The sequence below is a fragment of the Eurypyga helias genome, unplaced genomic scaffold, assembly GCF_000690775.1.
Source record: "Eurypyga helias isolate BGI_N326 unplaced genomic scaffold, ASM69077v1 scaffold15987, whole genome shotgun sequence".
NCBI lineage: Eukaryota > Metazoa > Chordata > Aves > Eurypygiformes > Eurypygidae > Eurypyga > Eurypyga helias.
Window position 1 is genome coordinate 1 of NW_010261235.1, and position 15217 is coordinate 15217.

Here is a 15217-nt window from a genome sequence, read left to right on the forward strand (position 1 = left end):
CGGGACCCTCTCCCGCAGCCCCCGGGGGGGGCAGCCAGCGCGCCGGCAAAGCGGGAGACCTCCGGTGCTCCTGGGCTGCACCCCCCATCGCTACGGGCTGCGGCCCCCGCTCAGCGACAGCTTCTCCACGGTGATGCTGGCAGCAGGGTTAGGGTTGGGGACACCAGGTCCACCTCCTGGTACTACCCAGATGCTGCCCCAAGCATCCTTCCGCTCGGACGTCTCCAGGAGCTCGTGCTCTCCCGGTGCCTGTCCTGTCCTGTGGGACAGGCCGGGGAGCACAACTTCTCCCGCAGTGCCGCGTGGGCTAAAGCACATGGCGCTTAGAACAGGTTACGTGAGCACTTACCAGATGCTAAGAAAGGTAAAGGTGCTGCAAAATTGAGTACAGCGGAATTCAAGCTGCTGCAGCAAATACACCATCTTCCGAGAACCTCCGACTAGGAGGAGTATCCTTTTGGGCATTAAAAGCACTCAAAACTGAAGTTATCCTTCCCCTGCGCAGGCTGAAGCAGAGTAAAACCACAGTGAACACAGAGAGAAATTAATGAAAAAAACCGCCCAAACCCCAAAGGTTGACCACCCCTGCGCCATCACTGACCTGCATTTTGGTTTCCCGCTAGACTTAACAGGAACACTGCCTCCCTGCACTACGAGCTGCTGGGGTCAGCAAGGTAAGCACGCAGTTCCTAAAGATAAAAATGCTTTGGATACCAACTGTTATTTAGTAAAACGCATCTGTTTTCTACTCAGTATTTAAGTTAATTGCATAAAAATGACACAGTAATGAAATAGGTGGCACTTCCTTTAACAGCTTGCCGCTTAATGGCATCAAAGCCCGACGGCACCGAAATCCATACCCCACTGCCAGCTAATGAAGGTCTTAACATGAAAGCCGATGCAAAGAGCAAAACCAAGCTGCTGACAGGAACAGGAATGGTGCAAATATGCTGGGATCCGAGATCACTAGCACATACCCACAGCACAGCAGGCAGTAATGATTATTAATTATTTAAGAAAAGAACATAAGAGCTCCGGCATAAGCTGAAGAAAATATGCAGAAGCATTGCTCTGGGATCCTCCAGTTGGATTACTGTTAATTAGCAGAGTACATGAGTCTCAAGGAAAGATCTAAAAGCATCTTATGCTAGCAGGAGCGTATAATTAAGCCATCATTTGCATCTTTGCAGTAGTATGCATCTTCTCACTGATAACATCATAGGCAAAGCACCATTTTATGATGAAGTATTGTCTACAATGCTGACTGTACAACAGTGTAACGCAACCTTATACAGCATCAATTTAACATCCCACATGTATTGAGAGTTTTAGCAGAGAGAGATACTGTAAGGCTTCTTCCACCCTTGGAGAATTTTAGATTTATTTTCTTAAAACAGGTTTAAAACCAGCTTCCGCCCCACCTTAGTTTGCTACCACCGATCTTCCTGAGATGGAGCATCCTGCCACCCCAGTACTCACTTTTATCATCACAAGACATGGTGGATGCTCGGGAGACCGCTTAACTCCTAGTTCTCCAAGAGGCTGGGTGGAACATTGCTCACGCCTCATGGGAACGCACAGACCTTCACAAAGTAAACAGAAGACACAAGTGCACTGCAGCTGATCACACCTACGCTCAATCATCACCCGACCTGCCCCAACCGCAAAACGGGAAGAATACGCTTAGCGGCAGCAGGGGAATGTTAGGAAGTTTGATTATCTCAAGGTCAAGTTTTTCTAGCATTTGTGCAAGTACTGTATGAAGACTGGATAGTGTTTTGTAAAAATCTAACAGATGAAATGGGTTTTTCTTTTTAATAGTTTCTAATTTCTGTTCAATAAGGCTGCTGTTCTTTCTAGTAAGCCAAAACTTCAGGAAACCTTCTGCTCTGAATCCCTACCTGACTTAGAAAAACCCTCTCAATTCACTCCGTTCTTCTCTGATGTCCAATCCTTCCTTAATCTGCTCTGAAATTCATTTAGGATTCCTTCACAGTACAGCTGCTTCACCCCCTAACTCCCTCTGCATTTGTTGGCATCTCCCTCTCATTAAGGGCTTCAGCAGCATCTGTCCACACAAGCCCTGCTTTCATTATCCACCCGATCTGACCACGTACACCAAAAATGAAAACCCTGTTTCTCTGGAAGATGTGTGCCATACCCCACAAGGGACTTGTTCTTAGTTGGGAATCTTTTTTCTTTTTGGCATTCTTTTATATTTCAGGCTTAGTCTGACAATTCCCATCTATCAAAATCATGCTCTGATGCAGAAACAGTACAATGTTTCCTGAAAATTAAGTGCAGTTCAACCCACCAACTCTCTGCATACTTGGGACAGCCTAATAAATGATGCAGGGTCACAACAGTCAGTGGAAACTTCCATGGCTAGTGGCAAGCACCACCTGTGTAGAACGGAGAAAGTACAGGAATAGTTCAGCTACCTTAGTCACCACATTCAATGTTCCTACAGACTGCGCAGTGAGAAGGCATGCAGTGCTGTTTTAGAGGGATGGACAAATAAGCCCTTTAGTGTACAAAAAGGCTATGACAAGCCAGACTTTTGTTAATCCAAACATTGTTTGTACGGTAAGAAGCCTTCTCAGCTGCATGTTTGATTCAAAACCAGAAGCGTTCCCAGATTAAATCTGGTATTTACAAAATTGCAAAGCACGCTCGTTTACGACAACATTACAGAACTTAAAAATTTCCACCTTACAAAGATATTAACTGAACAACCAAAAGAAAAGCTACTGACCCAGGCGTTAACACTCCTGACCACAGGATGTGCAGGTGGTTCTGCCTGATGGTTTCAGCACATCTGTGATTTTTACCGACCCATTTTTGGAGCCAAATTAAAAACATGACCCTAAACATTATCAAGCAGCAAACTAATCTGATAGCAAGATGAAGAGAGATGTCCGTGAGTAGAAGTTGTTCCAAAAAGAAGTCAGCTATTAAATACATCCGTAACACGTTAGCGTGTTGAATTACCATAGACATTCCAGTGCGTGATACAGCAATGCCTTGCATATAGTTTTATCCACCAACCTTAGGTCTGTATCTCCTCTTTTAAGACATTAGAGATTACTTATTCTGAAATGTTTTTATTTATCCTGCCAGATGCTGTCAGATCCTTTAGGCCACCTTTTCAGATGCTCTTGACTGAGGTGGGAAGCTTGGATGTTTAAAAGTTATAGGAGAGAAATCTTGGGCAACAAACTCCAGTAACCTTCCCCTCTCCTTCACAGGAGTAAAAACTCTGTTAAAGTTAAAATCCTACACCTCATAATGAGGCAAGGTGTCATGTTTTCCATGACTCCTAAAGGAAAAAGCCAATCTGAGCACTCCTATGCAGTAGCTAAGCAGACAGAACTGAGAGAGTTTACTTCCCTGGTAGAAAAGACTTCCCCAAAACTCAGTGAGGATGACATGAAAATGATGGAAGGGGCGAAACCCAACAGTGCCTGCAGGCTTTTATTTCTTCACAATGTAAAAACTGTATTTGCCCTTACGTAGGAAGAGATGGCCATACTGAAAATGAAAACAAACGGGTATGTTTTAATTTGCCTACCACCTCAGCCGCTAATACAGCCTTAAATGCCTGGTCAGTCTGGTACCAGTGATATGGAATTCTCTATCAAAATGAATTGGATTTTAACAAGCAAGGTAACGTGATGAACAAAAGGATCCCTTAAGGAATCTTATCTTTGTCTTAAAGGCAAAATACAATTGCTACTTTTCCATTCAAGATCAAAGAAGGGAAATAATACAAGGAGACAAAGACAGAAGAGACACAGAGCATCAGAAGCTTCACTTTCTTTTAGATCAGTACAATCACTATACTCACCCTACAGAGAAAGATGATTTTAAAAGGGGGGTTATATATCGCCAAAGAGAACGCTGGGCAACTTCGCTGATGTGTTTAAAGCTACTGTACCTTACAACTCTGATTTCAGAAGTTGAATGATAAACAAACAACAAAGCACTTTCAATCTTCAAAGCGATGTATCATCAGTAACAACTTCACAGTGCTCAGTATCAAGTATCATAATCTGTATTTTACTCCAGGAGGGAAAGATGTATGGAGACTAAGTGATCCACCTGGGTCTGATGCTGAACCAGGGGTGGAACTCAAACATCACAAGCTTGTATGTTCAACCACAAAGTCATGCTTTCACTTAGGGGTTGTTCTTTTGTTACCAATTTTTATTTGAGCAAATCATTACTAGAATAAATTATGGACTTTTTCCCAGCCCTTACAGAAACATTTGAGATACTCGTGGAGATACTTCCCAGGATTGTTTGGCAAAATATTTAGCACAGCGCAGCAATTAACTTACTCTGCCTCTGAAATTAATCTAACCACTTCAAGTATGTTAGTTAAATAACTATTTGCTAACATTTGAATAGCTTCATATTGAACAGCTATTCAACAGCTGAACAACAGCTTCCTTGCTAAATTGTATTTACAGCCCAAGCATTCCGCAGGACGTAGCCAGCCTCTGGGTTAGAGCTGGTCTTTCTGACCCGGCACAACTCTGAGATGGGAAGTCTGGCCTGGCAGACAGAACCTTGCAGTGATATTGGTCATTGATTTCAGTCTCATCTTTGTCCATCTAAATCACAAGAGATCTTTTCAAGAGCAGGAAGAGCACCATGTTAAAAACATACTCGGTCAAGGATCAACTTCATAGGAATTCTACAACCACCTGCAGTACAGAAAGTTTGAAAAAAATCCTGTAATATATGCAAATCAATAATAAAAGAAGAGTTTCTCCTGGAAACATAACATACACCTCTCTAAAACTACGAGAAAAAAGACGTGCATACTATTGTATTGTAGACTTACTGCGATGGGTAGGAGTGCTGAGAGATTTACTTTACATACTAACGCTGCAAGCAGGCTGGGGGGGGGTGAGGGGAGCAGAGTTAGTGAGTACCAGGAATGAGCAGAAAGGAAAAGAAGGCAGCTACAGTCCCCACGGACTGTTTTGTTCTCAGTAATTTTAGACTGTCTAGTAACGCCTTTTAATAAGCTGCAATCAGCTCTAAAGCTGCAATCAGCTTTTGTCAGAGAACATAATACTGCCCCAGACAGGAAAACAGTTCTGATACAATGGACAAAGACCCCATCTAAATAAAAGCTTTTAAAAAAAAAAGGAGAAAAAAGTTCCACCAGTGAAACACACAATTTATGCTGTCTGTACTGTGTACCCTTTCACGTCTAAAATATTAGATGTCAAAAGGATATCTATTAAAGCAAAATACATCTCAAAAGCCACACTTCCTGGTTTACTCCACTCCTAGTTTACTCTTAGATGAACTTGTTTATTTATAGGCTATTTACGCCCTGTAAGTGCAACCTAAATTAAGGCTGATTGTTAATTTTCTGTCTATAGTCTGTGCTACCCACTTCGTCTCCAAGTGACTACTACGCGACACCAAGATTAATGTCACGATAGGCTAAGTTCAAGACTACCTCCGCTCTGTTCGCTCAGTTTAATGGCAGCGTTCACTCAAGTTCAAGTCTAGCTATAAAAACCCAAGATACATATGTGATAGGTAAAACATGGATGTTCCACTCCCTAAACACAGGATTTCCCAAAACAGTGGGTCAGCTTCAACGCTGACAGATACAGCTCCAGCTCCACTGTTGCCACAACAGCCATGGCACCATAAACTGACTCCACCTAACATTTGGGTCTAAAAGTTGGTTTATAAACCATCACTAATTCTAAAAGAATTCATGATCACACTTTCAGTAGATGTATTTCTGAATTTGTATAACCCAAATCACTATCCCTTTCTTTCTTTTCGAGTCCAGAGGAAGCCACAAAGATGCTCAGAGGGCTGGAGCCCCTCTGCCATGGGGACAGGCTGAGAGAATTGGGCTTGTTCAGCCTGGAGAAGGGAAGGCTCCGGGGAGACCTTATAGCCCCTTCCAGTGCCTGAAGGGGCTACAAGGAAGCTGGGGGGGGCTTTTTACAAGGGCCTGTAGTGACAGGACAAGGGGTAATGGGTTTAAATTGAAAGTGGGGAGGTTTAGATTAGATATCAGGAAGAAGTTCCTCCCAGAGAGGGTGGGGAGGCACTGGGACAGGTTGCCCAGAGAAGCTGTGGATGCCCCATCCCTGGAAGTGTCCAAGGCCAGGCTGGATGAGGCTTGGAGCAACCTGGTCTAGTGGAAGGTGTCCCTGCCCATGGCAGGGGGGTTGGAACTAGATGATCTTTAAGGTCCTTTCCAACCCAAACCATTCTATGATTCTATGATTCCAGCAACAGACACTGTGATGGCTGTTATCACATTTTACAGGTCAGTTCAGGAACGTGCCTAAAACTTAAAGTAAGACACGTTGCCCAAAAGATACCCAATCACAGCACAAAATCTGTTTGTCCTGAAGATACACCTCTCACCTTCGCAGTATAGGCAGAGATCCATTCAACAACTTCTTAATTCCATTTGCTGGAGAGTTAGCATAAACAGCTGTGGCATTTGGTTATTCTAATTACTCTCGCTTAAGGAAAAGTCAATGTATCCCTTGGAGAGAAAACAGAATTTGTGGAATTTAAGCAACAAAACAGTAGCTTTCTTCTCTTGGTGTATTTCTGCCTCATCTAACGGGGAAGGGAACTGACCGTATCCATGACTGGTAAGTCACACGTTCTCTGAGGGATGCCAGATAATAACAGCACATCAGCACACTCACAGCCAAACGCTCCTTTTGCCAACAAGATTTCGTAACGCTTCCTCCACTTCTGAAGCTCTCCAAAGAAAGGAAGTGCTGACTCCCTGTTATAATACATAGTCGAAAGGAACCAAAACTGTCGTAATGTTTGAACTCTTTTTGCACAGAAGTCAGAGGAAAATCACTCTTTTTCATTAAATTACCTTTTTTTTTTTCAATTTTGCCTTTTTGTTTTTAAACAGTTAGAAGCTGTATACTTTTCTCTAGCTAGAGGTAAAATAATAAGGGGAACAGGTATGAAATTCAATTAAGAAATTATTTTCAAACACTTGCATTGATCAAACAATGACAGCTTTCCCCCCACCTTTTAAACCTGTTTCTACTTACCAGCCCTTCCATGCTATCTCAAAAATACTGGGAAAGAATGGCAGCCTGCCGTTATACAGCCAGAGCAGGGTCACAGAAAGGGCTTCTCCTTGCCATTTCCTAGCAGTTCCCTGTCATTTCAATACACAAGGTTAAATTACTCCCGAAGCCTCCCTACAGGGCTTCCATTGTTTGTCAGTCAGGGCTAGGACACAATCGCACTCATTCATGTGCGCAGCAAACAAGCAGCTGAGGGCCAACCATCAGCATACAGTCCCATTTTGGTTCTTCTGCAAACAGTTTGTGGAAAGATGGCATTTCAAAACAAAACCCATGTCAATTTTTCAAAGCTTCAATGCATTCCTAGTAAAAACTACTCAGTAGGGAGTTCAGACAAAAATTAAGACAACTGGAGAACAACGTGAAGAATCACCCAAACCCCCCCACTTGCTTCTTAGGACCGCTCCCCAGAAAAAGATCTGCTCGCTACGGCCACATGCGAAAAGATTACGTTTTAATAGTTAGAGAAATACACATTCAGAAAAGTTCAAAACAGCCGATTCTTTCCAAAGGCCACGCTTTTGGTTTTTTTTTGAATACCACGCAGTGTTCAGCCTCAGAGCTTATATTATTAAGGGGTACAGACACCAAGGTTCCAAAGTGCACTTAAGGCTGTTCACTTCATATCCTCTGGTTAAGAACCCAAGAGGTTTAGGGTTTGGGTGGTTGTTTTGCTTTTCTTTTTTTCCTCAACATGTTAAAAAATAGAAAAAACAAATGGAATAATAGAAGTCCAATGCTGCTGATAACTGGAGAGACAGAAGCCTCACGCACCTCTTCACTGTTTTGCCTTTTCTACTTCAAAACTTGCTAGAGCAAAGACTTTGTCTCCTGATCCTATGAGAGGAAAAAACATTTTCAGTCAGTATTAGAATTTTGAATTTCCTTATATACAATTTAAATCAAGTAAAACATTTGAGATCAAAAGAAATCCAACCTACATTTTGAAAACTAGAACACTTGACCTAATTAAAAAAAAAAAAAGAGACATACTGGCTCGACAGGTCTGAAACCAGCCCTGATGCATTGGGTCTGGCTGGGATGGAGTTAACTTTCCCCACAGCGGCTCTCATAGTGCTGTGCTTTGCATCTGTAGCTAGAATGGTGTTGATAACGCACTGAAGTTCTGGCTACTGCAGAGAAGCATCAAGGTTGTCTCGCTCCCAGAGGTCAGGAGGCCTGGGGTGGGCAGGAGGCTAGGAGGGGACACAGCCAGGAGAGCTGACAACTGACCAGAGGGACATTCCATACCATGGCACCATAAAAGGCAGGATAAAAGAGGAGATGAGGGATTTGCTATTAAGGCATTTGTCTTCTTAAGGAACTGCTACACCTATTGAAGTCCCAGAAAGTGACTGGACATCGCCTGCTCATGGGAAGTAGAGAATAAACCTTTTTGTTTTCCTTTGCTTCTGTTCACAGCCTTTGCTTTTCGTTATTACATTGCCTTTATCTCGACCCACAAGTTTCTCATTTTATTTTCTCACTCTGTGCCCGAGGAGGGGGAGTGAGAGTGGCTTGGTGGGCACCTGCTGAGCAGCCAAGGTCACTCCACCACACAAGAGAGCTGCTAACCAGGCACCCTTTTGAACCAAGCAGCTCTCCACTCACTTACACGCTCTTGGAGTACTGAAATTTAGGTCACAGAGACAGTGTATTTGGACCATGACCTAGTCTGGTGCATTCCTGTTCCACAGTTCTTCCATCACAGTTCTAACTGTAATCCCAGAATGAAGAGCTGACAACTGACCAGAGGGACATTCCATACCATGGCACCATAAAAGGCAGGATAAAAGAGGAGATGAGGGATTTGCTATTAAGGCATTTGTCTTCTTAAGGAACTGCTACACCTATTGAAGTCCCAGAAAGTGACTGGACATCGCCTGCTCATGGGAAGTAGAGAATAAACCTTTTTGTTTTCCTTTGCTTCTGTTCACAGCCTTTGCTTTTCGTTATTACATTGCCTTTATCTCGACCCACAAGTTTCTCATTTTATTTTCTCACTCTGTGCCCGAGGAGGGGGAGTGAGAGTGGCTTGGTGGGCACCTGCTGAGCAGCCAAGGTCACTCCACCACACAAGAGAGCTGCTAACCAGGCACCCTTTTGAACCAAGCAGCTCTCCACTCACTTACACGCTCTTGGAGTACTGAAATTTAGGTCACAGAGACAGTGTATTTGGACCATGACCTAGTCTGGTGCATTCCTGTTCCACAGTTCTTCCATCACAGTTCTAACTGTAATCCCAGAATGAACCGTTATGCTTATTTAATGCATATTATAACTGAACTGTTGGTCTTGTCGGTATAATTAGTGGCATGACAATCAGAGCAAGCAGAGTGGCTTAAAGCTGTATTTTGACAGTGTGCCAATAATCGCCAAATTCTCTGCATCGAGCAGAGGAAAAGGCTCTCCTGAAGGGAGTAATTAATGCAAAATGATCTGTGATTGACCATTAAGAGCGGTATCTCTGCTTGGGAAGACCATTTGACCCTTCAGCTTTACGGGCAACACTTGGCATTTTATGGATATTTGGCACTGAATTTATTTGCTGCGTTACTTTTCCCTCATGGATAGTGTATCAGAGCTTCATTGTTAATGAAACAGGAAAATGTACATCAAAATTTAATGGCATGAATCTTTTCTTCATATTTTCTCTCGCAGTCAAGTATTTCTATTTATCGGTGTTCAATGAGGCAAAGAAAGTGGAAGTTATGAGACTGAAAACTTACCAAGGTCAGTTGAGACCCTCTCAAACTGGCTCAGGGCCGCACCAGCATTTGCTGACAAGAACGTCTCATCATCTGGAGTGAGCTAAATCCAAAAGGCCACAACTGTGAACTTGGTACCTTAACTCTGCATATTCCCACCCCCCACATGGGCATATACACCAACTGTGACAGGTCACAGCCATTATCAATTTGCAGTTTTCCAGTGGCAGGGTTATCTAACAGGAAAGCAAATGCAAGCTACTCCCCCTACCAATGACTTTTTTCTCCGTGGCACCTGTCAGCCCAGGAAGGACGGCACACGCAACGTCAGACATGCCTCTGCACACACCACTAAGCTCCAAGTTGACCTCCAGTGATAATTTTGGATGAAAAGGTCACACCGCACCTCTGTACCAAAACCATGAAAAGGATGACAACTAATTTTTTTTGTCATGTGGTCAATACAGTAGTGAGCTGAGATCTAACCTTGCTTCCTACTGTCTCCAGAGAGAAGCAAAAATACACAGTCACTGCCAGCTTTGACCACGTTAAGAATCACTGACCTAGAAATGGTCCTCTTCCTTCACAGTGACATTTGCACACGTATATTTTGCTTTTACATGCATGCTCTGATGCCTTGTGACAGATGCCCATAAAACATTTACAGCAATGAAGTCTTAACTTAGAATATCGGAACTTTCCAAAAGTAGGTTATGACTCTCTCGCTTAATTAGCCTCAGATATAGATCCTTATTAAAGCAAACCCTACGTGTGTCACACTGCCCACAGTGTTGGTGTCAGTTTACTAAAATAAAAAAAGGCAGGTACAGGCATTCATTATTATCTTGGAAAGAGGGAAAAAATGTTAGTTACCTGCCCCTGCTTTGTAAGCAAATACCTAACTACTTCACATTTTGCAGTACTGCACAAACATGTAAGATTTACCATCGCTTTTCACAAGCGGAACAGACGTGACACTACTGTCCTCACAAGTCCTCTGTGAAGTAGGTTACTGACCATTTTGAAAGATAAAGAAGCTGTGTAAAAATGTGAAGTGGCTTGTCTGAAGCAACCCAAAGAACTCACTCCAGGAGGATTAGACCTCTTCACTTGTTCAGTTCACAACCTTAACTACCCTTTTAACCTACTTCCAAAACATTTTTTTTCCTCTGACAGTCAAGCAATAAAAATACACTAAGGGAGAGCAATGGCAGTATCATCCACTTGGAATGCAGCTCCATTGAGTACTGCACCTGATCTTTTCCATTACACTCCCTCATTTCCTAACACTGTTTAAGCACAGATACACAGCAACCCAATTTCTTCATGTACCAGCAACAAGAAGAAATAACAACTTCTCTTCCTCCCTCTACTGGTAAAACCCAGGGATTGCTCTGTCACAGAGGTACCCACCGGGGAAACAACCAGTTTATCCCTCATTTCTCCGATCTATTTATCCTATATCAAGAGGTAGGAATTAGCACCAACAAAAAATTAAGTAAAGCTCAGTGTTTGTCAAAAGTCTTGGATAGCTCCTGCCAGCTGGAGAGGTGGTAGTTAGCTGATAAAGACTTGGCTTATAGCTTTTATGAATATCATCAGCTTGTACCAGCTTAGGCACAACCCGTTCACACGGCTCACCAAAGAAAGCATTGTAAAGCAGAAACAGCCTTACAGAAATGTACAGTGCTATCAGATACTATGTTCAGTAGTGAGGGCTTAGTGTGAAAAAGGAAGGACATTCACATACTACAAATGCAAGCTGCAATTTATTATTTGCACATTAAAAAAACCTAGTAATTTCTTATTTCAATGATTTAAAATTCCTCTTCAATATATAGATAGAAAATGGTATTCACCTAACGGTCATACCAACACCTTACCTTCTCACCAAGCTTCCTGAGGGCAGTCAGGATTTCCACTTTCTGCTGCGTGTATAGGTCTCGCCCCAACTTCCCAACCATTAGGTCTCGGTCCATCTGTATACCAGGGGGTGAAGTAATACATAAGCTTCTCATTAGGTTTCACTCAGAACAACAGTACGAGCAACGCAACAGCTTAATAATATCATCAGTAAGCATGGTACCCATGGAAGTAAGGGACAGAGCTAGCCATAATTCAAAAAATGGCCACGAGGCTTTTGGATCATTCTGCAAATACCCTTTGCACCCCACCCTGGCACTCTTGAGTTCTCCAAACTTGAATCTCTTTTAACCAAAGACTGCTATTAATTCAAAAGCACAGATTCCCGTATCAGCGATACATGGAGGAATCCCACTTCATCCCACTTCATCTCAGTCTCAAGTCCAGTCTAGATCTGAGACATCAAGTGCACTCTCCAGCCCCTCAATACCATGAGGTTCATTCCCTTCAGATTTCCTATCTGCAGTTATACTCCATTCACTGTCAAACCCATTTCTGTTTCGAAGCAGCAAGACAGAAGATAATCCAACACATACCCACTCTTGTCTCCCTTACCTCAATGAGCATTTTAAACTGACCAAATTCTGAAAGAGAACTTTATCTCCTTACAATGCTGCCAGAGTTTTCTAACACACTTCGCGCTCTCCCTGCGATCATTGCGTATTTAAATCAGTCTAGCCCAGATGAACAGTTTTTACAGTAAAACAGAAACCTTTACCTCTGCTAATCTTGTCCTCAATTGCCTTGGTTGTTTCTTTGCAAACATTCGAATTACTTCTGGAGTTTTAAATGCTTGGCTGATGGCTGCCTGTATTGCCTACAAGGAGAAGAGCAGGAACGATGAGAACTAACAGCAGTGGCAAGCTATAGCTGCACGAGAAGATTAATGACTGAAAAGCATCGTTAGTATCCTCCACATCACCTGATAAAGAGCTTTTCTTTTTTTGCATAACCATGGATGCGAGATGTAAAAATCTATGACCTTTATGCAGGGCTTGAAAAAGCACTAATTAGTGCAACTACACTGGGAATGAGCTGTGCAACTTTTCATTATTTCTTAATTTCTAATTATTTCCAATATCTTACTGATAGGAGCACATCACAAGTGAATGTGCTATGCTATCTTTAGCAGTTACAATGCACTCGCTGTCGATTACAGCTCTTTTCAGGGTGAGCAGAAAGTAAACGATGAGGCAAATCTCCAACTGTTACTCAAAATCCTCCATGGAGTACCAAAACTATTAGGATGACATCTCACCACAGTTATGTCTGGACAAATCATGACCTCTCTGGAAACCAAAGCCTATGGCTCAGAGGGAACAAACGATGCTCTGACTAAACAACTGAAATGACAGATAATGTAACAAAAGTTTGGAAGTAAGCATAAAATAAGATCAATTCACTAAAAGAACTTAAAGTTACACAGTCACTCCAGGAGCCTTTGCTTTTGGACGGTATGGATCTCCGAATTACAAATCAGCAATAGCAGCACAGGAGGTGCTGTCTTTATGCTTTCTAACAACAGGCATGAACTTGACTTCTCGTGATCCATATTGGCCTGGATTGTCCCCCACACCTTCTCTATTAACTTGTATTATTTTACATTGTTTTCTAATATTAAGGATCCGATACGGTTCCCACAGTTGTTGTTGAATTATGGCTATAATTGAACATTTTTTTTCCTTTTAAAACGAAGAGCCCTAACCAAGCTTTTGCATATACACATATATTAAATAGTAAGAACATTAGATACATAAACCTAGTTTTCACACATGCCCGTCTGAAAATTATAATGAACCACTTTTATCTATTTTCTGTTTCATTGAGCCCAGGCAAAACATGAACTATTTATAGTAACACATCATCCTTACCAGTTGCATCCCACTGAGCTCATCCACCAAAGTCATATCTCCAGACATGATCTTCTTCAGCGAGTCATTGATCTCACTCAGCTGTTCCAGAGTTTCTTTTTTGGTCTCCTCATACTCATCTGCATCTAGCTCCTCTCTAAAGGAGATCCAACAAGACACATGAATTCATAGGATTAAACCCGACACGTAACATGGAGAAAAGGGTCTCGGGGAATATCATGAGGCATGCTTCCTCAGACAGCAATGAAAACATTCACCTCACATCATACTGTTCTGTTGCTAGCCCCCTGAGCTGCTACTTAGCTTGGGTTTGCACCCCCTCCTAGCCACCCACGCACTTGTGTTGTCATTGCATAAAATGACGTGAAAGAAATCACATGAAAACGTTAGACGAACTTAAGAAAAACCACCCCCAAACATTCGTAACTATAAGATAAAACAAAGCAAGACACAAAAGCAAATAACTGCTATTAAAAATGTCCATGTGCAAATTGTGAATTCTGTGAATGGCTATTAAAAGTTAAAAAGTCACACTGAAATATAAAATTTGAAAGAAACCAGTAATGAGTATTTCTGCCTCCATTTTCCTCCAGAACATGACAAATAATGTGATCTTAATAAAAAGTTTTTTTTTTTTAAATAATTTGTATTACCTAAGACAAACATCTTAGCTAATTCTTAAAAAATAAAGCCACAGCAAAACACAAAACAAAAACCCCCACAAGTTCTTTGAAAGGTTGGTCTTCTGTCAACCACTTAAGAAAGAATTATTACCATATAGAGAGGAAAGCATTTATTTTTATTACCTGCATTCCTCCAGATCTTGCAGCTGCTGCATTAGTCTATCCAACTGCTCTTCCAAGTTTTGTTTGAGCTTACTGGTCTCTGTTGTTCCTCTTGAAGCCATTTTTGTTTACACACAAAATTTTAAGTTGTTACATGACACTCCTAAGAGAAAGAACACTTTATTGTTGTGTATCAACAACTTAAAACTTCTTTGCTCCAAGTATCAATAAATCTATGCAATATCTTGGTGGTGGAATGTCAAATCAAAACACCCGGGGATCCTCGCAGTGGAAATACAGGAATGTCAGGCTGGGTCCACAGGATTGTCCTTGGCAGCCAGAGGCAGTTCACCAAGGTAATCACCAGCCACAGGACATAAACCCAAACAATCGGGATGACGGGAATCCTGAGGTCCCGCTATACGAAACAGCGGATTCTCCTCTCCGACTGTCCCTTGGGAAACTGTAGAAGGGACAACGACCCGGAGGCAGGTGTCTGAAGCAGGCGAACACCTCAGAATCATTAGCAGCAGCAAACCAGGGCACTCCAGAGGAAACCGGTGCTCCGCCGGGTATGGGACAGGGTGTCCGACGGCAGCGATGGCAACTCCCGCGTCACGTTCCGGTTCCACCGCCCGCGACCAGCAAGTTCCGAGGTTTGCACTACGGCCGACGGCTTCAGCAGAAAACGGGCCCCCGCCCCGCCGAAAGGCGCGCGAGGGGAGCGAACGGGAGGTGCCCGCCAGGAAGAACGAGAAGGGACGCCGGGGCTACCCAACTCCTGCTACCCCCGAGGCCAGGGCTGCAGCGCGGCTCTT

The 15217-nt window shown here is 42.8% G+C and overlaps 1 protein-coding gene across 1 annotated transcript; it reads right to left on the reverse strand.

Annotated features, from left to right (window-relative positions):
- Positions 1 to 7550: 7550 nt before the first annotated feature.
- Positions 7551 to 14564, reverse strand: LZIC (leucine zipper and CTNNBIP1 domain containing). The gene is made up of 6 exons (XM_010155310.1): positions 14421 to 14564; positions 13615 to 13750; positions 12462 to 12560; positions 11704 to 11799; positions 9842 to 9923; positions 7551 to 7949 (listed from the first exon to the last, which is right to left on the reverse strand). The coding sequence occupies exons 1-6, from the start codon at positions 14519 to 14521 to the stop codon at positions 7891 to 7893; spliced, it is 573 nt and encodes a 190-aa protein (XP_010153612.1). The 5' UTR covers positions 14522 to 14564; the 3' UTR covers positions 7551 to 7890.
- Between the last annotated feature and the right edge of the window lie 653 nt (positions 14565 to 15217).